Genomic DNA, 27,245 nt, shown 5'->3' with positions numbered 1-27,245 from the left:
AACATACGTGGTGAATAGGATGCTGCTTACTCTGAGCTATGTTATCCAGACCATTCTGTCTTAGATCTTCCAAAGAATTATTTTTTTTAATATTTAAATATACTTCTTTGAATTTTATTTTATTTTTTAATTTACATCCATGTTAGTTCACATATAGTGCAACAATGATTTCAGGAGTAGATTCCTTAGTGCCCCTTACCCATTTAGCCCATCCCCCCTCCTAAAACCCCTCTAGTAACCCTCTGTTTGTTCTCTATACTTAAGAGTCTCTTATGTTTTGTCCCCCTCCCTGTTTTTATATTATTTTTATTGTCCTTCCCTTATGTTCATCTGTTTTGTATCTTAAATTCCTCATGAGTAAAGTCATGTGATATTTGTCTTTCTCTAATTAAATATTTTTTAATGTTTATTTTTTTTTAACTTTTTTTCTTTAATCTTTATTTCTGAGAGAGAGACAGAGTGCAAGCAGGGGAGGGACACAGAGACAGGGAGGCACAGAATCTGAAGCAGGTTCCAGGCTCTGGGCTGTCAGCACAGAGCCCAACGCAGGGCTTGAACTCACAAGCCGTGAGATTATGACCTGAGCCGAAGTTGGATGCCCAACAGACTGAGCCACCCAGGCACCCCTAATGTTTATTTTTAAGAGAGACAGAGAGCGCACATGTGAGCAGGGGAGGGGCAGAGAGAGGGAGACAGAGGATCTAAAGTGGGCTCTGCGCTGACAGCAGAGAGCCTGATGTGAGGCTCGAACTCACAAACCGTGAGATCATGACCTGAGCTGAAGCTGGACGCTTAACTGCCTGAGCCACCCAGGAGCCCCGAGATCTTCCAAAGAATTATTACCATGTGCAAACTGAGGCAGTGCAATAAAATCAATACATAGCACTTATGAATATTTTCCAGTTTAATTCTACGTGCTTATATGTGGGCTGAACTAGAACGGTGTTTGAATATACATCTCTACTCCTGGAGAAGAAGTCTTTTCTAAAGAATGGACCCTCTGCTTTAATACAACTTCACTTCAAATAAAACCTGGCCATTAAAAGGAATCTGTGCCTTGAACTCACAAGCCTGAAGACTCAATCTCTGGATTGCACAAGAACTCAATCCAGTGGTTATACTTGCTATAATTCAACTACAGGACTGTAGAGCTTCAAAAACATTTAATTCGTTGTTTTAGTAAATACCTACTCTGCACCTGAGGGTTTTCTGGGCACTTTAAGATGCAGAGGAAGATTACAAAACAGAGCATATGGCTCTCAATCCCAAACAAACTTACTTTTCTCAATGGGCAGTTAAGGCAGACCCCCAGCTGTCCCCTGCAGGTATGACAGTGATGAACTGAATTTTAAACAGAGCCAGACTGGGGCGCCTGGGTGGCTCAATCGGTTAAGCAGCCGACTTTGGCTCAGGTCATGATCTCGCGGTCCGTGAGTTCGAGCCCCGTGTCAGGCTCTGTGCTGACAGCTCAGAGCCTGGGGCCTGTTTCGGATTCTGTGTCTCCCTCTTCCTGACCCTCCCCCGTTCATGCTTTGTCTCTGTCTCAAAAATAAATAAACGTTAAACAGAGCCAGAGTAGCGAAAAACCAGGCAGGCCTTGAAGTACTGTACCTGCAGGTGAAGCCTTCGGAGTCCGAGCCACCCGCTTGGTTTTCGGTAGAGCAGGGACATCAAGCTCTGCAGCGAAGCACGTTGACTCCTGAATTCTTTGAACTTTCTTCTCCTTCAGAGGGGGACGTGGGGACTTAGCTATGTTATTAAAAGGAAAAGAAATTAACAAAGAAAATTTAGAAAGGAACTCAAAGGCTATTTTACCAGCAGCTGAATGCAGAAGTAATGCTATAATTTTTCTTTCTCTCTTTTAAATATTTATTTTTGAGAAAAAGAGAGAAAGTATGCATGTGTGCGAGCACGAGCAGGGGAGGGGCAAGGAGGGGAGGGAGAAAGAGGGAGAGAGGGAGAAAGAGGGAGAGAGGGAGAGAGGGAGAGAGGCAGAGAGGGAGAGAGGCAGAGAGGGAGAGAGGGAGAGAGGGAGAGAGGGAGAGAGGGAGAGAGGGAGAGAGGGAAAGAGGGAGAGAGGGAGAGAGGGAGGGGGGGGGAGGGGGAGAGAGAGAGAGAGACAAAATATGAATCCCAAGCAGGCTCAGCGCTGTCAGTGCAGAACTTGATGCAGGGCTTAAACTCACAGCCCATAAGATCATGACCTGAGCTGAAATCAAGAGGTGCATGCTTTACCCACTGAGCCACCCAGGTGCCCCTATAATTTCTCACTAACAGAGATGCACGTTATTCCTAGAATTAGTCTGATTACCAGGAGATTTATGCAGAAGGGCTGGACTTGCAGGCTGTGTAATTGTTGCTATTTTTAGCTGTTCTTGTAAGGATTTCATCTGCTCTTGCAACTTCTTTAATTCATCTAGGAAAGAAAAGTATATTGACTTAAGACCCAGAGCAGAAGAAATATCATACATGGCAAAAATGCTGGAATTACTTTTGGTGTCTACTCCCTCACCCTGAAATGCCAAGAGCCACAATATAATCACATACTGAGAACTCACCATTAACTTTTGCACTAAGAGGTCCCTTAGAGAAATAAACTTTGTATTTTCAGTAATCAAGTCTCTAATACCTAAGCTAGTCATGAATTTGTTCTACTGACAAATATCACAAATACATATCCCCAGTTAACAAGTTTTTAGGAATCAAGAAAAGTGATTAGTATTTCATAAACTGAATACAATATAATAAATGCTGGTTCTTGCATTAGAAGAAACAGCAAACCACTGAATTTTATTATAATTTCAGAATATATAAGAGACAATGCCACGAATAAGAAAAGGGCACTCCACAAAGCTTCTGTTCAGAAATGGTCTCTTGCCCAAAAATAATGTGGAGAAGCCTGCCATCTTGTCCCTGGCTCCCCATGCAGAGGAGTCTCTGGGTACGATTTTTCTGTAACAGGCACGAAAGACGTTAGAGCCATTCTGGGAGGGACTAAATTACAGCTGGCCTCTGCATGCTGAAATGCTGGCTGTGAATATCTCCTCTACTAACTCCCACGATTTCTTTCTTTTTTTTTTTTTTTTTTTGCCGAGTCATGTATCTCCACTCTTGACTCAGCAGCTATTTTGATGAAAACTGTCAGGTTCCATCTAGTCTACCATGAAGAAATTAGAAAAGCAAGTAGTTAGGGCACCTTGCAACTCTTGATTACTTTTCCCTTGACTGGGAGCAGGAGCAGTGGGGACACTGTTTTTAGTTGACTGCGGTGTGGGAACTTCTTCTTCATCTGTTAAGTCCCCCATATCTCCAAAGAGAGTGGCCAGATTTTCCTTTCGGTCCTCAATCTCTCCCACTTCTCCATCAGCAGGCTCCTCTGAGTAAGATTCACCATCATCATCTGCATCAAAGAGCTCATCAAATGCATCAGGTTCACGATCTTCCTGGGTCAAGCGGTGACTCTCTTCTGAATTACAGTCCAGGGCTGACTCATTCTCCTCCAGCAATGCAGTCAGCAGAGACAAATCATCTTCCTCCCCTGGGGAAAAAGACGAAGGACAGAAAGTAAACCCACCTGAGAAAAACTGCTAATGACAAGCAGTTAATTAAAACACTCAACATTAATAACGCAGTTAAAATGGCTCACCATTTTGCCTGGTAAATTGTTGATCTTCTGTCCACCTTTCCTCTTCCCAAGTGCTTATAGGGCACTGGGTGAAGGAGAAAGGGGCCAACACCTGCATAGTGACCACACCGGGCCGTTCACTGGGCTGATCTTTCTCCCTGTGCTACTTCAGCTAGTGAGATAACTTCCTGCATACCAACTTCCATGAAATCCAACCCATAAGGGAATAACTCAAAAATACACTAAACATGCATTTAGGCTTTAATTGTTTGAGGGGTAAAAAAATTTCAAATGTAGAAAAGGTACAAACAACCATAAAAAAAGTACTTATATTTCATCAACCAGAATGAGTCATTTATGTTTGCTTCTTGCCTTTACGTTAGATAAGTAAACTTAAAAAAAAAAAAAGTTTATAGTTTATCATGCCAAATCTTTTTTTCAATGTGTATATGGGTTTTTTTATGTGCATATGTGAATTTTTTTTATCATGCCAAATCTTATCACAATTCCTAACCACTGCCTCCACACCCTACTGCAAGAAGTATCCTAATTTTGGTATATCAGTCTAGTCCATTTTTCAAAATTTTAACATAAATACATAAGTATTCATAATCCATACAGAGTATTTGGTTGATTTATAATATTTCCGGGACACCTGGCTGGCTCAGTTGGTTAAGTGTCTTACTTCAGCTCAGGTCATGATCTCACGGTCTGTGAGTTCGAACCTGGTATCAGGCTCTGTGCTGACAGCTCAGAGCCTGGAGCTTGCTTCGAGTTCTGTGTTTCCCTCTCTCTGTCCCTCCTTCACTCATGCTCTGTCTCTCTCTCTCTCTCTCAAAAATAAACAAACAGTAAAAAATAAAGTATTTTCATAAATTGTTGCACACTGTATGTATTCCTCTGTATCCTGGTTTAATTCAACATTGCATGTTAAGACCGACCTGAATCAAAACATACAGTTCTAGTTTCTTTCAATGGCTATATGGTAATTCTTTTCCAATTCTTTCCCACCACAAACTCTGCAGCAACCATGACGATGTCTTGCATACGTGTGACAGTTTCCCAGGAATACCTAGCACGAGTGGAATTGTTGGGCTGCTGGGTGCACATCTTCCGACTTGCCCAGATACGGCCAAACCCGCTCCCAAAGTGATTACTCACTAGCACTATGGCAGTGCCACTTCTCCCTAACACCTCACCAATATCTGATGTCACTTTAAGTTTTTTTGCTAGTCTGATGGAGGATTTTAAAAGGCATCTCAGTGTTCTGATTTGCATTTCCAGAGAAATCTCATGAGGTAAAGAATTGTTTACATTTATTGGCCCTTAGGATTTCTTCTTTCTTTCGGTGCCCATTTTTTTTCCCCGTTTGGGTATTAATCCTTTATAAAATCTGAGCCATTTTAAGACATTAATGATATTTCATGCACCGTGCCCCCCTTCACCTGAAAGACAAGAGTTAAAGTCCAGAGACATCAAGGGTCTGTTCAGGACCATATGGCAACACAGGTCAGCACAGGAGCCTGGCTTAGGATGGAGATCTCTAGGCCAGCAACCCAATATTCTTTACACCGCTCTACACTCTCTTACCAGATGGAAAAGAGCCAATGCACAAACTCATGGCCTAGAATCTGATGAAAGGGTCTAAGGCTTAAAGTTAGATAATGATCTGCTGGAATTTCTTGCTCAATAATCACTGCAAAACTGGAGGGCACAGCAAGAAGAGGCGACCTGGCTCCCTGTGCTCTGGGTGAGACTGCCACATTCCCTCAAGGGAGCCAAGAGGCCTTCCTCTCTCCTGTTCTTCGCTGCTGAAGAGAGCACACTTCAGGAAGAGGCTTTGGTCCACACCACTCATAGTTGATGATAAATGTTGCCCAGAGCTAATCTGTGATGCCTCCCAGCCCGGTTCAACTCAGTCACCACCAATAATCCTGTCTTCATGTTATGCTGACCCAACCTCCCTGCTTCATTTATACACTGGACCCTCTTCCTCTCAACCCCCCAAGGATGTCAGCCTATAATCATCAGCTCTCCTCCCCACATCACCCATGATTCCCTGTCTTCTGGAGCATTCCCCTCGGCATATGAATTCTTTCTAGTGTCTTCCATCATACCAACCAACTACCTGATTATCTTCCTACTTATTTGTTCTTATCTTGCTCTCTGTACTAGAATGGAAGCAGGAATGTTGTGCAACCGTGTTTCTCTAGCACCAGTGTTTCTCTAGACCAGATTTCGTCCACACTGGACCAAACTGTTAGCACTGTGACAACCAAATGAATGTTTATTAGATACAACGGTTTCTTAGAGGACACATACCCATTCACCACTTATTTTCTTTCTTTTTTTTTTTTTTAATTTTTTTTTTAACGTTTATTTATTTTTGAGACAGGGAGAGACAGAGCATGAACAGGGGAGGGTCAGAGAGCGGGAGACACAGAATATGAAGCAGGTTCCAGGCTCTGAGCTGTCAGCACAGAGCCCAACACAGGGCTAGAACTCACGGACCGCAAGATCATGACCTGAGCTGAAGTCGGCCGCCTAACCGACTGAGCCACCCAAGCGCCCCTCACCACTTATTTTCATAACTATCTCATAGCAAATAATTATACTTTATATTATATTAACTGCCCTGAAGGTAATTTGATGGTTTCAGGAAACAGGATGCTATTATTATACCAAAGGTATAATCAATGTCACGTGTTATCCCAGTGTGAAGAATTTCAATAATATTTGGTTCTACTTTTTTGAAAAAGGAAGAGGGTAATAAACTTGGATTTAAAAACAAAATCTAGTTTCAGATAATGAGCTCATTATGTAACCAGAAAAATAATGCATTTTATTTGTCAGCATCTCTTTACAGCCAGCACAATCACTGCTAAGCTACTCCCAGGCTAAGCTCTGTTAATCAGAGTAGCCTCTTTTTATTAGGTAAATATTGTGCATACACCTCTGCAAAATAAACAAAATGAGAAAGGACTACAAGAATTTAACTCACAGCTACACTGAAGCGACTTCAACATTAACTGTGAACTCTGAAGTCAGGCTTCCTGGGTTCAAATCCCTACTGTGGCAGTTTCACCTGGGACAAATTACTAAACACCTGTCTCCTGGTGTAAAAAATATGGCTGCTCATAGGGCACCTGGGTGGCTCAGTGGTTGAGTGTCCGACTTTGGCTCAGGTCATGATATCATTGTTCACGAGTTCAAGCCCCACATCGGCCTCTGTGCTGACAGCTCAGAGCCTGGAGCTTGCTTTGGATTCTGTGTCTCCCTCTCTCCTTGCTCTTCTCCTGCTCACAATCTGTCCTCTGTTCTCTCTCTCAAAAATAAACATTAAAAAACAAGTAACATTCTCTGATTGAAGTGAGATCTTTTCTGAACCACTCAGACAATACTTGAGGGTGAGGTAGCCATTTTCACCATTCCGCAAGTAGGACAAATAACAAGTCCATGGACAAAAGCATGGTTTTCCATGAAACACACATAACTTGAGACAGCTGCCAGAACTTACCATCCATGCTGTCAAGAGAACAGTTGTGATAGAGAACTTCAAAGGAGAATCCAGTGCCCAGGAGATGGCAGGAATGTCGAATCTCGGCTATGAAATCAACATTAGAAAAGTCACCCTTGATTGTTCTCGCTTTCTCACATCCCATATATAAAGAATCAGGGATCTCACAAATCCTATGGGCTTGAAGCTGAGGATTCGTCCAAAATCTGACTATTTCTCCCCCCCACCCCCACCACCCCTTTTATCTTGTCTTCAAACTATGGTGTAGAAACTCAGTTGAGCTATGGAGCAGTTTGCTGGGTACTAGAGCACATGGATGAGACTGACTGTGAACAAGTATTATTGAGAATGCCCTAATTATTAGGGCTATTATCCCATGTTATTTACTGTGACACATTCGGTGGCTCCCTTATCCACAGCAATCTAGTGTGTGTGGCTCTACTTAGTTGCAACCTTCGTCACATCAGGATTTCAATTCAATACTACTTAGCAAAACGCAGAGGTGGCAGAGCTAATTAGGGTAGATTCATGTTATTGTGTGCACTTTCCTTTTTTTCATTTAAATGATTTTAGTGACTGCAAGAAAAAAGCTCAACAGATTTTGTCTAGGCTCTTATTCAATGAATATGAGCTTCTATAGCTGGCTTTGGGAAGTGCAAGGTCAAGTATTAATTATGATGCTTTCTTTTTATTTATTTGACAAATATTTCCATGGACCTATTGTGTGCTCCCCACTGTGTTGTCTCCTGGGAAATTTGCTGGATTGTAAGCTTGTTGAAGGGTAGCAAACGGTCTCACTCACCTCTATAACCAACCGCCCTCCCCACTCCCCCCCCTTCATACTCTACCTCACCCTCACATCCAGGACCTCCCAACAACTATCGGTTCTATCTCCAAAACAGTGCTCAATCTTTTGTCTGAACCATGAGCTTCCTGTACCGATCTGTCTCTCTGTAATCTCATTTCCATACAGCAGCCACAGTAGTCTTTTCTTTCCTTAGTAATCTCTGAGGAATATAAACCAGATGGTAGTATTCTCTTAACTAAAATTCTTTAACGATTTTTCATTACCATTAAAACAAAATTCAAAAGTCTATGAATTAAGTGGATACTCTCTCTCTTGCCTACTTCTACTCAGACCAGCCTGCCTACAACTTCTTGAACACAGAGAGTGCTCTCAGGCCTCACGCTCTTTGGAAAGTGCTCCCCTAGCTCCTTCTCACTCTTCAGTTTCCTCTTAAGCATGGAGTGTTCCGAGCCTTCCAGACCACCCTATCTGACCGGCTCCGCGGCGCCCGCCCACACCTCATCCTTTTCGTGACTTCACTGCACTTTCCACTGTGGTGTGCGTGTTATCTGTTATTCTCTTTAGATTCTAAGCTTCACGCGGGTATAAGTAATGTGTGTTTGGAGGACTGCACATGGCACACACTCAATAACTTCAAGCAAATCACGAATTGAAAACAAAAAATGAAAAAAATAAAAGTCTCCACGGCATGCATTTTAAAAGGTTACTTGAGAAAGAACCCAAACCTGGTCCCTTAAGCAGAGAGGATGGCCCGACGCCTGGTACCTCCTTGGTGCCTTTAAGGCGCCCCTACCTTTCGGTCGCTCGGCACCCAGAGCCCACCCGGCCGCGCGGACACCGCGCTCGCCCGACTCCAGTTCTCCCCCACCTGACCGCCTCGGGCTCCGCGCTTCTCGGCCTCGGAGCTCTCCAAACTCTCCCGCAGACCCGCGTGGCGGGCCCCCTACCTCACCCCCGGGTGACCACCCACACACCCAGACCCCAGCTGCTTACCCTACTCGGCACCCCTTCCAGAACTACAGCCAGACCCGCCAAAATTCCAACTTGGCTCCACCCCCCCGCCTGACGCCAGACGCACGCCGACTTAGGGCCGCGCTGATTGGCTACGTCAGCTTTCTTGGCGACGACTATCCGGCAGAGATGGTAAAAGGCCCATCTTGCATAGAGCGATCTGATTGGCTCACGTGACCGGGCGCCCTCTTTGTTGGGGGCAAGAAGACTTCCGGTCGGTGACGTCCTGCGCTCCTTTAGATAAAGTGGTGTTGTGGTGCCTCCCAGCGCTTGGAAGTTTAAGTGTTCCTGGAGGGTATTTTTACAGGAGGTCGGAACTGAATTCCAGACACTCTCCCGGACTGTCATCCACTCCTTTCTACGAAGCCAGGCGGAAGGTAACGCTTGAGGCCGAGAGGCCTGCACAGAGACGCTTAAACCGGAAGCACATTGCAAACGTTTCTCCTGCCCTCACAAATGTCCTGTGGTAGGACTGATCCTAGAGAAGTCTGACCGAACGTGCTGGATGATTATTTAACAACCTCTTGTGTTCCACTGAGATGGCTGGACTCAAAATCAAAACTCTGGTTAGCTTTGAACTCTGCCTGACCTTGGGGAACTAACTTCTCCCTTTGGGCTTCTGCTTCACCATCTGTGAAATGAGACCTAAGGTCTAGGGGACATTCTTTGAGGCAGTGGAAACGAGTTTTCCAAAGGTATTCGTGATCCAGAGAATTGGAGAATTGTAGCTTGTGTCGGACTAACTTGTTAGGAGGTCGTATTTTTCACAGAACATTTTTTAGTAAAATTCAGATTTGGCGGGGGGGGATTTACATTCTAAAAATGGTGTTTGTACATAATTCTGAGAACTGCCCTTTCTAAATGCACAATTCTATTTAGCTTATACATAATTTAAAAGAATTCAAAGCAGAAGAGTTTTTGATGGAGCAAATGACCATTTTAAGTCTTTTCCCCCTTTTAACAGGCACTATTCAGGCCCTGTATTCCCGCCCTCCCACCCCGCGCCAATTATTTCTTATAAGATGGTATCTCTCTATCCGTTGTGTTTGCCTTCGTTTTCATAAAAACTAAAATCAGCTTTAGGATGATGAAAATAAACAGCCCAGATACCATCTACATTGATTTTTTTGGGTGTGTCCTAATGAAGTATTAATGCTCCTTATTATCTGAGCTTATTATATTGACCCAGGAATGGAAATAATACCACTTTTGAGAGCTGCTAGTGTTGAAAAATTAACAGTAATGTTAGCACCATTGTAATCAAACTGACAAAAGGAACTTTTAAATGCATCACTACATCTAATTGCAAAGGTTCATCACAGACTTACTAGCCATGACTCGGACATTCCTGGACCAATTCTGATTTGTTTTCCAAAGTTCTTTTCTTCAACTTGACTTTCCAGGTCCACTGTGCACCCAAAGCCGTGCCAAGAAGTAGAAAACAATACTGGTCTAAGCCCTCAAGTTTTCGTCCAATGAGGGATCAAGAAACTATTACTGGAATTAGCACAGCGGTGAGTTTGAGAAAGAATAAGAGGGGTGCCTGGGTGGCTCAGTCGGTTAAGCGTCCGACTTCGGCTCAGGTCATGATCTCACGGTCTGTGAGTTCGAGCCCCGCATCGGGCTCTGTGCTGACAGCTCAGAGCCTGGAGCCCGTTACAGATTCTGTGTCTCCCTCTCTCTCTGCCCCTCCCCTGTTCATGCTCTGTCTCAAAAATAAATAAACGTTAAAAAAAAATTTTAAAAAGAGAAAGGATTAGGGTAGATTCTGGACCCACTGGTGGAAGGGAGGGAGGCAGAAAACACAGAAAGGAGTTCAGGGTGTTTTTCTGAGGCAATGCACTGAAGTAGAGAACACTGGCAGCACTGAAGAGGTTTAGGGGAGAAGACAGACTTGGTTTTCGCTTTCAGAACGAGGTATGAAAGACGCTGATTTAGAAAAGCTTGATCTGCAGATCTGGGATTCAAAGGAGAGGCCTGTACCGCAGGCTCTTACCCTTTTGGCAAAGCGTGATCACCGACCCCTTTGAGAACAGAATGAAAATGGTTTCTTTTTTCCCCCAAGAAAAATGGACACTCGTACATTCGAGATTTTGTATACCTTCTGAGGGGATTCACATGTCTTCCCAATGACACCCCTTCGGATAAAGAACCTCCAGTGTAGAAGGCCAGCGCCCTGGGGGCACAGACTTCTGGGCCAATGAGAGAAGGTGGGCAGGTGCAGCTGGAGTGTGGTCAGGAAAGCAGTGTCACTCTTGGCCCTAAGTCTGGGCCTGACCTCCTCGTGTCCCTGTGCCGGTCGTCCTCTCGCTGTGTCCCTCCCCACAGGGTGAGGCTCACCCAAATCCTGGGCAACTCCTGGTAGCCAAAGCTCTAGGTCCTGGGACCCTGGGATTGCACTGAGGCGGCTTTGAGGTCCCGCGTGGCCTCTTCCCCAGGTTGTCCTTTGAGGGCGGATCCCTCTGTCTACGGGGTAGCTCTTTGGTGGTGGCTGGGCAGGTAGAGGGGCTTGAAAAGCGGGCAGGGGTGTCCGCACACTTGGAGAGAGGTGGCGCCCAAGTGCCGCACAGAACGGAGTCTACATGGGAGGAGAAGCAGGGTTTACAGGGCTGGGCCCACTTCTCAGGATGCCATGTTTCTGCGGGAAACTCAGGAGACTGGTAGCTTGATCTCTAAACTTTAAAACTTCACACACAGAATCTCTGTATTCTCGCCCCAGTGTAAGGGGTGGGCCTGTAAGAAAAAGATGGCACAGGATGCCAAGGGAGCAGTTTTAAGAAGGGAAATGGCAAACATCAATGTGATACAGCAGGGGTTCTCAACATCTGGTCCCCGGAGCAGCAGCTTCAGCAGCACCGGGGAACCGGTGAGAAATCACATGTTCACCCTCCGCGCCAGACCTACTGAATCAGAAACCCTGAGGGTGGGACCCACCGTTCTGTGTCCGGTCTCATGTGGCCACTGCGTCTTTCTATAGCAGTGGTTCTAAAACTTTAGAGGGCATCAGAATCATGCGTGAGCCTCTAAAACATATCACAAAACAAGAAAGGGAAAAGCAGAGGGAGAAGTTAGCGGGCTCCAGCCTCCTCCCCCAGAATGCCATTGGGCCCTATGGCTCAGTACCTCCCTCATCACCCCTGCCGGAGGTGCGCATTCTCTGTGTCCACTCACCCCGTCTTCCAGATCGTCTCTCACATCTCCTGAGCCCACCCCCTCTTCTCCATCTTCACTTCTGTGACCCTCCCTGACCCCTGGTCACCTCTCTGTTTTTTACTTCTAACTAGTCCCTATCTGATCTCACTCACCTCCAATCCATTTCCCTTATTGCTCCCAATTACAACATCATCTTGGCCTGGATGTTCCCTGAACAAAATTCATCAACAGCTCCTCAGTTCCTGTAATTCCAAACTTCTTGCCATTCAAGGACTTGACTTACAGACCTGAGTCCTGCCTACTTTTCTACTAACCTCAGCTCTTTTCTTTCTCCAAGGAATCAGTCTTTCTTCCAGCCACGCTGACCTGCAACTTCCTCTTCCTAAATATTCCGGGCTCTGGCATGCGTCAGAGCCTTTGTATATGCACACCTCTCTACTTCCAAAGCCTCAAACACTGAATCAGCTCCTACTTATCCAACCAACCTCAATGCAGGCATCACCTCCTTTGGGAATCTTAGCCCTTTGGACTAAGCATTGCTACTCAGTGCTTCCTAGAACTCAGGAGTAGGAGGGTACATAGAACTTTCCACACTGCATCCTAATCGTGGACCTCTTATGCTTCTTCTCACCATGATGTCAGCATCTGGAGACAAGGGAACTGTGTCTTGTTCATCTTTCTATCTCTTCTCTGTCTTCCCTCCTGCTGCTGGTGGCCGGCACACAATAAATGTTACAGAAAGAAAAAAAAAAAAAATCGAGTGGAGTATTTGCTCCTTAACCAATCATTTAGCATTTGAGGGCGAGTGTCTTCCTCTGGAAAGTGCTGATATTGGCAGAACGTGGAATAGAGGCTATTTTAGGAAGGATCAAATGAGGATTTCCAGTACATTTTCACACACCGGTTATCAGCCATAATCACTGCCTCAAGTGTACGTGATGTTGGACAGAGATGTGGCCCATATTCTAGGAATTTACACTCCAAGTTGGGAGATGTGACATATGTATAAAATATAAATGACATAAGGTGACGACCAACGAGCACCAATCTTGCTGGACAGGAGGGAACAGACAGATGGGGTCAAAACATTAAAAGAAGCAGATCAAACAAATCATGTGGAAGATGAACAGGTCAAGAGCAATATTCTATGGGCAGTGAGTTTGTGAGCAGGTGCGGGAAGCAGGTAGATGTAACGAGGAAAGGAGTGGCCTAGTGCTTAGACTCGAGTGAATTAAGACTGCGTGGTTTTTAACCTCCTGCCCCATGCTAACTGTGCAACCTCAGGTAAATTACTTAACCTCACAGTGCCCCCACTTACTCATGTGCCAAACAGGGATACTGACAGTTATTTCATAGGGCATTGTGAAAATTAATGACAAAAGCTTGAAAACACATAGTGTGCCCAGCATATGTAAACATAAATATGTATTAACCTCAGGGTGCCTGGGTGGCTCAATCAGCTAAGCACCTGACTCTTGGTTTCAGTGCAGGTATGAGTTCGAGCCCTCCGTTGCTTGGGATTCTCTCTCTTTCTCTCTCTCTGCCCCTCCCCCTGCTCTCTCTCACTCTCTCTCTCAAAATAAATAAATAAACTTTAAAAAATTAAATAAAAGTGTATTAACTTCTATTCTTGCTACTTTTCTAAATGCTGCTTAGGGACAGTAAGCTAAAAGACAGGTGCTCAGGAACTGAATATACCAGAAAGTGGAGGTAGAGAAGCCTGGCCAAAGATTGTGACAGTCCCAGACTGTGGGAGTTCAAGGGAAGAGGCCAGTGGGAAAGACATTATGAAGGAAACCCTCTCTGCTTTGGTAACTGGCCAAAGAAAGTTACTTTTTGCAGGAAAAGGAGAGGACGATGGCCAGGTTGGCATCACTTGGGCACCTGGCAGAATTATGGGAAGGGACTGGAGTGCCCAGGAGGAGGTTGCCGTGGACAGTGGGGAGATGGCGAGCTCAGTCTGAGGCAATGGTGTAGATTTCAGCAGGTGCCTTTGGCCCTGTGACCGAAGCCAGTGGGACATGCAGGGCTTCATGTAGGTCTGGGGTGTGGTTTAGTGAGTACACATGAGTTCTCCAAAACAGAGATGGTAAAAGCACAATATCCTCGAGTATGTCTACCTGGTTATGCACCAGACCATTAAATCACCTCCTCCATCCTGAGGCCTGGCAGGCAGTGCTCTTCAAAATCAGAAAATCAGACCTTCTAACTGGGAGTAACAGTCCGTTTCTAAAGCCCCTCCAGCACCATTTCCCTCCTGCCGACGTCTGTTTACATCTGCCTTTGTATCTTCCTCGCTATACACGCAGAACTCTCTAAGTCTTATCCCAAACTGGAATTTGTCTGGACAAAGATTCTGTACTAAGAAAAATGTGATCCTTGCTCAGAGGGAACCCTCTACTTAGAGAGAGAGGGAACCCCACCTCCTTGATTTTATTAACAGGTTACTGTCTCTGTTATGCAAATAAATGTCTATTGCTTTTCAATCAACCTAGAGGTTACTTTAAACACTACTCAAACCAGCCTTGCTGGTTTTAATTAATTCATAAGATTGTTGAACACATTTTTTCCTTGATTTTGCTGGGTTTATAACCCAGCAAACAACAACAAAATATAATACATATATTTGTAAAATAAATTTTACCTGTAATTATGACTCCTTATATTTAAAAGCCAACATTGCTACATAAATCCATCAGCCTACTGAGAGAGTTTCTGAATAATTTTTGTTTTTTGTTTAAAAAAATTTTTAAAAATATTTATTTTGAGAGAGAGCGAGAGAGCAGGGGAGGGGCAGAGAGAGAGAGAAAGAACCTCAAACAGGCTCCATGCTGCCAGGGCAGAGCCCAGTGTGGGGCTTGAACTCAAAAACCGTGAGATGATGACCTAAGCTGAAATCAAGAGTCAGTCACTTAACTGACTGAGCTACCCAAGCGCCCCTGAATAAAAACTTTTTGTATTACATTTTGCATCTTTGCAATTACTTGGCCAGAACAAAATACCACTTAAATTACTCACCGATGACTCACATATTTATAACGAGAGTATGTAATGTTATCTCAGTAATTTTTAAAATGACGAATGATGTAAATCAAAGGATTCAACAGACTGTAAAATTATTTCTATGTTTTATTTGCTTTTCATAGCAAAGCAGTTTTGGTATCTTCCATTGTTCTACTAAGACATTTGAATATTGGTTCATATACTTGAGTCCTGTTACACTTAAAAGCTGCAACTGGCTGTTGTATCAGCTTTCCTCCATTGAATTAATGATGGCAAAATACATTTATTTCATTGAAAGCAATTCCAAGTCACCCCTTTCATTATGGGTCAAATGGAAGTGTTAGCCAGAATCTTGATTTTATGATACACACAATACATTTTAGGTTCATATTAAATAATCTTCTCAAAGTTAATTTTTTCATTTTTTAGAAAATAACGGACTTTATTTTTTTAGAACAGGTTTAGGATTACAGAAAAATTGAGTGCAAAGAAAAAAGTTCCCATAAAGCCTCATCCACACACAATTTCTCCTATTATTAACATCTTGCACTAGTATGGGACATTTGTTACAACTGATAAGCCAATATTGGTACATTGTTTTTTTTAAATTTTTTATGTTTATTTTTGAGAGAGACAGAGACAGAGCGCAAGTGGGGGAGGGACAGAGAGAGAGAGGGAGACACAGAATCTGAAGCAGGCTCCAGGCTCTCAGCTGTCAGCTCAGAGCCTGATGTAGGGCTTGAACCCATGAGCCGTGAGATCATGACCTGAGCCGAAGTCGGACACTCAACCGACTGAGCCACCCAGGTGCCCCAATACATTATTTTAAACTGAAGTCCACAGTTTACATTAGGGTTAACTTTTATGTCATATAATGGATTTTGACAAATTTATCCACCATCACGGTATCATGCAGAATAGTTTCACTGCCCTAAAAATCCTGTGTGCTCTCACCTATTCATCCCTTCCTCCACCTAATCCCTGGTAACCAGTAATTTTGTCTCCATAGTTCTAACTTTTCTAGAGTATCATACAGTTCAAATCATATAGCATGTAGGCTTTTCAGACTGGCTTCTTTCATTTAGCAATATGCATTCCAAGTTCCTCCGTGTCTTTTTGCAGTTTGATAACTTAGTTCTTTTTAGTGCTGAATCATAGTCCATTGTATGGATGTACCATACATATTTATGTATTTATCTATTGATGAAAATCTTGGTTGCTTCCAAGTTTGGGCAATTACAAATAAAGCTATCATAAACATTCATGCACAGGTTTTGTGTGGACATAAGTTTTCAATTCATTTGGGTAGATACCAAGGATTGTACACTTTGTTTTGCAAGAAACCGCCCAGCTGCCTTCCCAAAGTACCATTCTGCATTTCCACCACCAATGAATGAGAGTTCCTGTTATTCCACATCTTCCCCAGCATTTGGTATTGTCAGTGTTTTGGATTTTAGCCATTTTAATAAGTGTGTGGTAGTGTCTTACTGTTTAAATTTGCAATTCCCTAATGACATGTTGAGCATCTTTTAATGTGTTTATTTACCAACTGCACATCTTCTTTGAGGAGGTATCTGTTATCTTTTGCCCATTTTTAAATTTAGTTGCTTTCTCATTGTTAAGTTTTAAAAATTCTTTGTATATTTTGGTATCAGTCATTTTTCAGATATGTTTTGTAAAGATTTACTTCCAGTCTGTGGCTTGAGTTAATTTTTGTGAAAGGTCTAAGGTCTGTGTCTAGATTCATTTTGTTGCATGTGGATGTCCACTTTTTGTTCCAGCATCACTTGTTAAAAATACTATCCTTTCCCCATTGAATTGCCTTTTTTTCTTTATCAAAGACCAGTTGACTATCTGGGTCTATTTCTGGGCTGTCTATTCTGCTCCATTGATATAATTGTTTATTCTTTCACCAATACCACAATCTTGATTCCTGTAGCTTGAGAGTAAGTCTTAAAGTGGGTAATAACTGTCCTCCAACTTTGTTCTTCTTCAGTATTATGTTGGCTATTCTGGGCCTCTTGTGTCTCTATATAGACTTTTAGAATCACTTTTTCAATAACCACAAAATAACTTTTTGGGATTTTAATTGGGATTGTATTGAATCTGTAGATTAAGTTGGGAGAAAATGACATCTTGACAATACATGAACATGATCTCTCCATTTATTTAGTTGATTTCTTTCATCAGATCTTATACATAATTTGTTAGATTTATACCTAAGTATTTAATTTTTTTGTACTAACATAAGTGTTATTTATGTTTTTAAAGTTCCAACTGCTCATTGCTGTTATACTGATATTGGTAATTTGTGTCTTCTGTTTTCTTAACTAGCTAGAGGCTTTTTGTTGATTTTGTTGATCATTTCAAAGAACCACCTTTCAGTTTCATTAATTTTCTCTGTTGATTTCCTGGTTTGAATTTCACTGATTTATGTTCTTATTTTTATTATTTATTTTCTTCTGCTTCTTTTGTGTTTAATTTGCCATTCCTTTTCTAGTTTTTTACTGTGGAAGCTTTGATTACTGATTTTAGATCTTTCATTCAATGCTGTACACTTCCTGCTAAGCATGGCTTTCACTTCATTCCACAAACTTTGTGTTATATTTTCATTTCATTTAAAGTGTATTTAAAGCTCTCTTGAGTATTCCTTGGCCCACGTAGTATTTACAAGTGTGTTTAATCTCCAAATATTCTTTGAGGGTTTCTAGTTATCTTTCTGTTTTTGATTTCCAGTTTAATTTCATTGTAGTATGACAGCATACTGTGTATACTTGTTGTTTTCAATTTGTTAAGCTGTGTTTTATGGCTCAGAATGTGGTCTATCATGGTGAATGTTCTCCATGAACTTGAGAAAAATGCATATTCTGCAGTGGGTCTATTAATTGCTGATGGACAGATTTTGAATTCTTTAACTATTCATCTATTTTTTTCCTTGCACTTCTATCACTTTTTGCCTTATATATTATGGTGCTCTGTTGTTAGGTGCATATATGTTAAGGATTGTTATGTTTCTTAGAGAATTGACCTCGTTATCATTTTGTAATGTCCCTTTTTAACCCTGACAACTCTCCTTGCTTTGAAGTCTTCTTTAAATTAACAGTTATCCCACTTTCTTTTAATTAGTGTTAGCATACTATTTCTCCCTCTCTTTGTTTTTAATCTATATGTGTCTTTATATTTAAAGTGGGTTTCTTATAGACAGCATATAGGTGAATCTTGTTTTTGTTTTTGTTTTTTTTAATCCACTCTGACAATTTCTGTCTTTTCATTGGTATTTTTAGAGTATATATTAGAGGATGTCTAAAGTGAGTATTGCTATAACTGGATTAATATCTACCATATTTGTTACTGTTTTCTATTCTTACCATTGTTTTTTGTTTCTTCTATTGTCTTTCACTCTATTTCTGGATTTTCTGCTTTTAACTTAACATTTTACGTTATTCCATTTCTCTCCTTTCTTAGTGTATCAATTATACTTCTTTAATATTTTTTTTTCAGTGGTTGCACTGGAGTTTGCAATGTACATTAACTACTAATCCAAGTGCGCTTTCATGGAACACTGTACCACTTCATGGGGAGTGGAAATACTTTGTAACAGAGTATCCCACTTCCCCTGCTCCCATCCCTTATAACATTGCTGTTATTCATTTCATTGATCCATTAGCTATAATCACTGAATACACGTGGCTACTTTTATTTTGAACAAACTGTTAATCTGTTAGATCAATTAAGAATACAGGAAACAAAAGATTTTATCTTCATTTATTGTTTCTCTAATGATTGTCCTTTCTTTACATAGACCTCAGTTTCTGACCCATGTGACTTTCATTTTCTCTGCAGAACTTTTAACATTTCTTATGAAGCAGAAATTGGCAACAAATTCCATAAACTTTTGTCTATTACGAAAGTCTATTTCTCCTTCACTTTTGAAGAAAATTTCCATGGACACAGAACTATATGTTGGTGGGTGTTCTCTCTCAACATTCGAAATATTTCACTCCTTTCTTCCTGCTTGTATGGCTTCTAAAGGTCTGATATATTTCTTATCCTAGTTCCTCTACAGATAAGATTTTCTTTCTTTCTGGCTTCTTTCAAGATTTTCTCTTTGCCTTTGATTTTCTATAATTTGAATATGGTATACCTAGGTGAAGATTTTTTTCTGGCATTTAACCTGCTTGATGATCTCCGATCTTCATGATCTGTAATTTTGTGTCTGTCATTAATTCTTCAAAATTCTCAGCCATAATTACTTCACCCAGCTTCTTTCTTTTCATTCTGATATTCTCATTGCACATATATTACATTTAAAATTTTTCCCCCACAATTCTCAGATATTCTGTTGTTTTGCATTCTTTTTTCTCTTTGCATTTCAGTTTTGAAAGTTTCTGTTGACATTGCTTCAAGTACACAGGTTTTTTTTTCCTCAGCCATGTTCAGTCTATTGATGAGCCCATCAAAGGAATTCTTCATTTCTGTTACAGTTTCTTTGATTCCTAGTATTTCCACTTGATTTTTTCTTAGGGTTTCCATCTCTCTGCTTATAGTACCCCTCTGTTCCTACATGTTGTCACTCTTTTCATTAGAGCCTTTAGGGTAGTAATCATAGTTGTTTTCAATTTCCAATCTTATAATCATCCTATGAGTCTGGTTCTGATGCTTGTTCCATCTTTTCAAACTGTGTTTTGTTTTTTAGTATGCAGTATAATTTCTTGTTGAAAAATGGAAGTGATGTAGCAAGTAAAAGGAACTGAGGTAAGTGAGTCTATAGTGTGAGGTTTTATGTTTACCTGGCTAAGAGCTGGACTGTGTTTACTGCCTGCTGCAGCTGTAGATGTCACAGGCTGAAATTTCCTCTGCTGTCCTTGTTTTGTCTCCTTTGTTGTCTTCGGATTTCCCTATATACTTTTTCTTAAGTAAAGCCAAATATGAGTTCTTCCAGTTGTAATCTCATTATTATGCAGGCACCTTGTTGATGTGGTAAGGTATGTGTGGGGGAGAAGAGTTCTGCAGTCCTGTGATAAGGTTTCGGTCTTTTACTGAGCTCTGCCTCTAGGGGGTGACCTTTACAAGTGCTTCTCGGACTTTTTTCTCCTCTTTAGGTGAGAGGAGTAAAAGTAGAGGGGGCTGGAGTTGGGTATTTCCTTTCCCCCAGGTCAGTGAGGCTCTGATAATATCCCAGCAAGGTTAGACTCTGGTAAAACAGTTTCCCCTGAGGGAAGGCCTTCCTAAGAAGAACAGAGAGCGCGGTGTATTTCAAAATGGCTACTTTCCCCCTCCTCCTGCTAAAAAGCAGGGGAGAATTTTCAGAAATATTCACTATGAGGAGCTCCTAGGGCTCCTGGAGCTAAAACTCGCACGAGTGTGGGGGCCTCTTAAGAATGGACTCCTGCTAGCGTTTTTAATTCTCAAGTTTGTCCACACCAAGCCTTTGGCAATTCTTCAATTACAGTTTAAGTTCTCCTACTCAGATGCTGACTCTTATTATGCTTTCTGCTCCTGAGACCCTGATCTGGTAAAATCTGAGACTCTTTGTACCTGACTGTCTCTCTAATTTCTGGGCAGTGGTTTGCCCTGTGACTTCAGTTCTCTGAGGGATTTAAAGAGAGTTGATGATTTTGAGTTTGTCCAGTCTTTTTCTTGTTACAAGGATGGAAGTGATCATTTTTAAGCTCCTTATAGGCCAGACTAGATCAAAATGACTTTAAAATACAATATTTGAAGGATCAATATTATGAAATCAGTTAGGTATAAAATTTTCATTGGCTTGTTCCTATCTCTTTCCAGTTCCCATTTTTCTATTGCTCCCAGTCAGCCACACTTTGAGAACACAGTAGAGCTGGCCCCAGAAGAGGGGACAACATTCTGATGAGGTGTCATTACCTGGTGACATGGAACCAGGCCTCTGAAGAGACTAATTATTTAGAGAAGGCATGAACAGAGTTTACAAACTGTTTACCAAACTGTTTGATTCCCTCAGTAGAGGAGCTTTAATTTAAGGTGACTGAACTAGCCTTTTGTAATCCTTTTAATTATCCAGCAGACAATTTGATCACAGGTTTAATAAGCCCACTCACACTGTTACTTCAGGGTTGGGATCAGCTTAATATGTTTACTTGAACAACATAAAAGGATAGGCTCTTAAATTAAACGTGAAACCATTTGGGTTGCTTTTCTATTTAAGATACTGTTGAAATCTATTTCCTTTAATATAAAATAGTAAGGAAAAAAGTTTAAACTAGAAACGATAAATAAGAAATTAAAAATGAGAATTTCATGGTTATTTTAGAAACGTCTTTAAGAAGCATTCTCTGTGGACTGACATGGGGGAATCTCAGTTATTAGTGAATCTGTGCAGTGTGGTCTCTTGGCATGAAGACAGAATTAGCAGTTTTGATTCCTGGTTTAAAAAACACAGATGTACACACACACACACACACACACACACACACACACACACGTGTGTGTGTGTGTGTATTAAATCAAGTTTGCCTAATTTTCTTCTAAACATTCTAGGATATAGACACACAAGGACACTGTTTACTTTTATGACTGGCCCAGTATTAGCTAATCTCAGTAAACCGTAGATTTACAAAATATGGCAAATCTCTATTTTTTCACCTCCTTAGCAAGAATAATTTTTAATTCAAACAACAAATACTAGCCTCTAGTAAAGGGATTTGTATATATTCATAGACTTAGCAAAACAGATATGAATAAGTATTAAGCCTCTATGAAGCTGAATATGGAAAATACAGCCTATGAAACTGGCCAATCATATATGAACGATGTGAAAGATTCAAAAGCAAAATTGTAGTTTACAATACCTATTTCTGTGATAATGAGTATACAGCTTGATCCAGGAAAATCAAAAGACAGCTGTTCTATTTTAGAAATTAATAAACTACTGCACAAATCCATATACCTGCAGCACAATGAAACCAGTGAACCTCATGTATGTACCTCACATATACCGATATATTGTCACTTGTCTGGATGATCCAGTAAGAGCCCACAGTGCTCATATGAAAAGAGCCATATCACCTTTGGTACAATTACTGTGGCTGCAATAAAACTACAACATACACACAACCCCATATAAATGTGTCTTAAATCAAGAAAAATAACAATTTATTTTTAAAAACCTCCAAAGATGACTTTTCTTGATTAAATCTGTAGCCACTTCATTTTTCCTGCCTCCTTAAAAGGTTCTCAATGTTCATCTGTGAGGCCTCTTCCATTGGTTATATTTACCCTGTCCCATGATGTCACACACTTATTAACTGCATGAACAGTTCAGCTCACATACATGGAACCCCCTCAAAAATAAAGAATCTATCACAAGAGTGGCACGTTAAGGATTCTAAGGAAATCCACAAAAAAATGTCCTACTTAGGCCATATTGATTTTCTTCCTCCTAAAATAAGCATAATGAGGCAAAATGTCTGAGTGAAAACAAATAACACAGAAGCACAATTCTTGGAGGAAAAAATCTGATATTTACCAACAGTCTGGGGGAAGTGGGGTATGAACACTTAAATGATGCAGTCCATAACATGGATCTGTAGCGTGTCTATGTCAGGCAGAACTTCTCCACATTTGGGGCACGAATGAATTGGAATATTCCGCTGTTGCTGCTGCCTCCAGTTGGTATCCTCATCTCCTGAGAACAAGCATTGAATGAAACGCTATTCCATTTCTTCCATGTTGCAAGTGGCTTTGTTTGTTTGATTTTAATAACAGACAATTAATTTTAACACCCATTAAACTTGGCAATTGGTACCCAATGGGGAGGGAATACAGGTTTTTTTGGGGGGTCTTTAACTTAAGAAATCTACACACACACAGACAATGTGCCCACATAGTACCTGCTATCCTACTGCTGTAGGTTTTGGGCTCTAGTCCAGGTTTTAGTATGTGGTAATACGTGGTTTCAGTTCTAGGTACAGAACAAGACAAGTTCTAATACAAACAGGAATATTTGAGAGAAGAAACAAGATACATAAGGATATGAGCTCAAGAAGAGAGAAGGTGGAGAAAATAACGAGTGGCACACAGAGAGGTTTCCTAGAACACTATGAACCCCCTCAGAAGCAGAGATAATAACCATGTTCATTCCGCCCATGCATCTGAGGACCTGGGAGGTGGAAGAGAGGGGTACAGAGATGAAGGGGACTTCAAGAGAGAAAAGCGACAGTGGGTGTGTGTGAGGGAAGGGCCACCCTGTGCCACGTGAGGCAGGTTAGCGGGAGGATGGGAAAGGCACCAGGCTCAGACTGCTCTGTGCAGAAAGGCCGCCTCATGAGACCCACAGCACCTGGGAGGAGTTTTATGGATATGTAAGGGCTGCCCAGGCAAAGTGAGTGGGGAGAAAGAAGGGAAGTATGCGTTGTGTCATTCTGTCCAATTTTAGAGCTGGCCCAAGGTTCAAGTCTAAATTAAAGAATGCTTGAAATAAGCCTTGACTCTAAGAAGGTCCCACATGCAAACTAATCGATGTTGGAAATGACTTTTGGCTACCAGGGCATCTCCTTGATCTGACCTTTCTGGACCAGTGCAAACCATTCTGGTGTCAGAACTTGCAGTCGGCGCCCAGTGTTTGCTTTGGAGGCTGGTCATGGAGGTAACCTTTAACCTTCAATTCAATTCAATTCAATTCAATTATTTGAATTGAATAATGGAGACTATGGTAGACAGTCTGTGTTCAGTGAACTTCAGAAACACCATTGCACAGAAATACTGATCACAAGCTGTGATTTCTAGAAGATGGATCTTTCTAGTGATCTCACGGTCCTAGATCAGGAGTCAGTAAACTTTTTGTGTGGGCTGCAGTTTGCTAAACCCTGCTCTGGAGGGCAATAGGCCACTTATCGGGGACTGTTGATTCTTCATTTTAAACTTTATTTCATCCATCTTTGCCTTTCCTTTCGTCCTGGTCTAGGTTTCGAGACTCAGACTTGAGCCGTCGTATGAGGTGGTTAACGGGTTCCCTCTACCTTCCTGCTCTTTGCTATAAAATAAACTTTGTTTTTCATTGTTAACCCATCACACTCCTTTGTCTTTGACCTTTTATTCTCGTACCGTACTGACTGAAATCCTAGCTTTAAGATCAGGCTTAAAGTCGGGCCTTTTCAAGGCCTTTCTCAGCTGCCCTGGCCCTCAGGGATCATCCTTCCCTCTGACCTTAAGTAGCATCATCTCTATTACTTAATCGTATCTTGTTTTATGCGTCCATCTTCTTATGCGCACATCCTGTCTCTCCAACCAGACCATCAGCTGCTTCAGACCTGACCATGCCTGTACCTATTTCTTCCCTCGTGCTCAGCTGAGTGTCCCAGACCAGGGCAGACGCTTTGCTGGCCACGGATGACCACAATGATGAAAGAGAGTGAACAGGGGCTACTGTCTAAGGCAGCTTTGTTACGAAGCTAAAAAACTAAGATAAAAATCTGAAGACAGTCTGTGGAATATTACTTTGTAGAAGACAAGAAGCTTAGTAGGAAAATCATGAATAAACATGTACTTTGCGATGAGTTTTGGACTGTAAGTCAAAGAATGTCTGTTTTTGTTATTTTTTTAACATAAACAGGCATTTGCCTTATTTAATTATGACCAAGGAAAATCTTCCTCTAAGAAATCCAGACGCAAGAGACTGTCCTTTTGGACCCAAGACAATGTCGCACTTTTGATATCAGAGGTAGATGGGTGTTCCTGGGATGTTTAAATCAGGTTAGAGAAAATGTCTGGTGGTGCTCAAGTGTAGACGCAGGTTTGACAGAAGAACACAGCTTTACCCTACAACGCTCAACATGCCTGAGGCTAGTGTTCATGTCAGTCTATGTGCTACCTCTACGTATGCCCCATGAATGTGGTTGATTTTTAACCTGAGTTACTACCTCTAACATTACTTAAAAAAAATTTTTTTTTAGCATTTATTTATTATTGAGAGACAGAGAGAGACAGAGCATGAGCAGGGGAGGGGCCGAGAGATGGGGAGACACAGAATCCGAAGCAGGCTCCAGGCTGGGAGCTGTCAGCACAGAGCCCGACGCGGGGCTCAAATTCACAAACCACGAGATTGTGACCTGAGCCGAAGTCGGAGGCTTAACCGACAGAGCCACCCAGGTGCCCCTAACATTACTTTAACTTATTTTTTTCCTATGAAAGAACTTTGGTGGGGGGACAGGGGAAGAAGGAAGGCAAAAGGGATACTCAGAGAAATTTCCCCAAGATTGAACAGGTGACGATACATCCTGCTTGCTTCCTTGCTGCTGCTGACGCTGTGATGTTTCAGTAATCGGTTGGTATATGGAAGGGACTCAGACTGGTCTACCATTAAAAAAATGTTAAAAAGCCAGTTTTATGTGAAATTTGGGATGGCATCCTAAACCCAGATTCTTTTTAGTGGCAGCTCTGTCAGTCTTCAATCCTTTGAATTCTTTTTTTTTCTTATCTAGACTCCGGGATAATACTTCCCTTTCAGTGATGTACTACAACACAGGGATTTATTATACATTACAAAACATTACTACAGTGTATTAAAACCATGTAATAAACACAGCACTGTCAGTAAGTGTCAAGACTAATTTCACTCAGGCAACTAAAATCTGGATGTGGCACATAATTAGATGACAACTTATTACATGTGGTAGCGTGTAGTGGTTAAGAGTCAGATAATCTTGGGTTTTCCGTGTCCAGTTCAGCCCCTAACTAACCTTGTGATCCTGGGTTGTTTAACCTTGTCTTCTGGAGAACTGTGAAAATATATAACTCATGAAATTTTGTGAGGATCACAAGAAATAACGTGTATGAAGTGATCAGGACAGTGTCTATGCACAATAAACTCAGTAAATGCTAACATTATTATGTGCATAACACCAAGTAATGGGCGAAGATTCAAGTTCTGGGACAGCTTATTTAATACAACGCCTAGATGCATATTTAGAACACATCGATAATTATAACATAGCAGATGAGTCCTATAAGAGGAACAGAGTACTTTGGAAATTCAGGAGGGAGAGGTTACATTTTGCTAGAATCACAGGGACAGTATTTGAAATGGGTTTTACAGATGGGGTAGGGGTTCAGTGGAAAGAGACAGGAGGGGGACAGGGACGTGTGTGAGGGAAGGATGCCACATAAGGAAGTATATGCGGGTATGCAAGCCTATGACGAGTTCAAGGAACAGGGAGCGATTCTGTTGGCTAACAGCTGAGGGAATTCGAGGGGGAGAAGGTTAAAAGTTAGGCTATGCCAGGCCTTAACTGCCAGCACGAAGAGAGTCTGGTGTCTGGAGTCAGTCTGTAATGGATGGAGAATTAGGGTACTGTGAAAATAAGACTGCGGGGTGCTACATTTTTCACAGTCTGATCTGAAATTCATTTTGTAGAATGTAGTGAAATTGTCTTCAAGCGTTCTCTTCATAGAATAGTTATCCCCTGGAGCCCTGAAAACCAACGATCACACGGGACTCACCTCTCTGAGCGAGGTAGGCCTGCTGGTCAGGGTCACTTGTTCTTGCCCCATGACGGCTCTGCATCTCCATCAAGGACTGCCTACTGGGATGAAAAGCGACACTATAGTGATGTTTTAAAGCCCTGAAATATGACAACATTAAGCAGACATTCAAGAGCAATATGGGGGGGAGAGAGCTGAAAAAAAATGCAAGTTTCATAAAAACCAGAACTTAAGGGTTAACTTGAGTTTGAAATATTATTGGTAGTAGCACAGTGTAGTAAAAGAAAATAACAATTAAGATAAAAAAATCAGTAAATAACCAAACTGTCTCTGGATAAGGAAATGGATTAGAAAAAAGGGGCGTATTTCTAAAAGAAGACACTATAGGGCAATTCAAGAGAGTGAAATAAATCTACACACACATACACACACACACACCCAGAGTCCAAAATCACAGTGTTCCATAAAACAAGCTGCAGAACAAGACCTAGTGATATTTTTTCTTTTTAGAGAGAAAGAGAGAGAGAGAGCATGAGCGAGCGCAATAGGGCAGGGTAGAGGCACAGAGAGAATCCCGGGTAGGCTCCATGCCTAGTGCGAGCCCAACATGGGGCTCGATCTCATAACCGTGAGATCATGACCTGAGCAGAAATCCAAGAGCTGGACGCTTA

General features: G+C 41.7%; 2 protein-coding genes and 2 long non-coding RNA genes across 14 annotated transcripts in view; 2 read left to right on the top strand and 2 right to left on the bottom strand.

The window, feature by feature from the left end:
* Window positions 1-8,969, bottom strand: part of MCM10 (minichromosome maintenance 10 replication initiation factor) — an 84,616-nt gene extending 75,647 nt beyond the window's left edge. For all 4 annotated transcript variants that reach the window (XM_078450428.2, XM_081796047.1, XM_060659290.3 and 1 more), the window contains exons 1-5: window positions 8,944-8,969; window positions 7,143-7,229; window positions 3,197-3,538; window positions 2,312-2,416; window positions 1,612-1,749 (exon numbers count right to left, since the gene is read on the bottom strand). In XM_078450428.2, coding sequence (XP_078306554.2) covers window positions 1,612-1,749; window positions 2,312-2,416; window positions 3,197-3,538; window positions 7,143-7,149 — 592 coding nt within the window. In that variant the 5' untranslated portion in view covers window positions 7,150-7,229; window positions 8,944-8,969. The remainder of the gene's footprint in view (window positions 1-1,611; window positions 1,750-2,311; window positions 2,417-3,196; window positions 3,539-7,142; window positions 7,230-8,943) is intronic.
* Window positions 8,970-9,165: 196 nt separating this feature from the next.
* LOC132695083 (uncharacterized) lies at window positions 9,166-25,846 on the top strand. Its single transcript, XR_009617697.3, has 3 exons — window positions 9,166-9,338; window positions 10,365-10,475; window positions 24,386-25,846. It is a non-coding gene; the product is annotated as an uncharacterized LOC132695083 (long non-coding RNA).
* Window positions 15,226-27,245, bottom strand: part of OPTN (optineurin) — a 46,701-nt gene continuing 34,681 nt past the window's right edge. For 5 of the 8 annotated variants that reach the window (XM_060659299.3, XM_060659294.3, XM_060659297.3 and 2 more), the window contains exons 13-15: window positions 26,593-26,675; window positions 25,833-25,871; window positions 15,226-22,780 (exon numbers count right to left, since the gene is read on the bottom strand). In XM_060659299.3, the coding sequence (XP_060515282.1) occupies window positions 22,653-22,780; window positions 25,833-25,871; window positions 26,593-26,675 (250 nt within the window). In that variant the 3' untranslated portion in view covers window positions 15,226-22,652. The remainder of the gene's footprint in view (window positions 22,781-25,832; window positions 25,872-26,592; window positions 26,676-27,245) is intronic. The other 3 variants (XM_060659298.3, XM_060659300.3, XM_060659301.3) reach the window with 3 other exon arrangements.
* On the top strand, window positions 25,851-26,674 carry LOC145715602 (uncharacterized). The gene is made up of 2 exons (XR_014137894.1): window positions 25,851-26,166; window positions 26,530-26,674. It is a non-coding gene; the product is annotated as an uncharacterized LOC145715602 (long non-coding RNA).

Source organism: Panthera onca, chromosome B4 (assembly GCF_046562875.1).
Source record: "Panthera onca isolate mPanOnc1 chromosome B4, mPanOnc1 haplotype 2, whole genome shotgun sequence".
Lineage (NCBI taxonomy): Eukaryota > Metazoa > Chordata > Mammalia > Carnivora > Felidae > Panthera > Panthera onca.
This window is presented reverse-complemented; position numbering and strand designations above follow the sequence as displayed.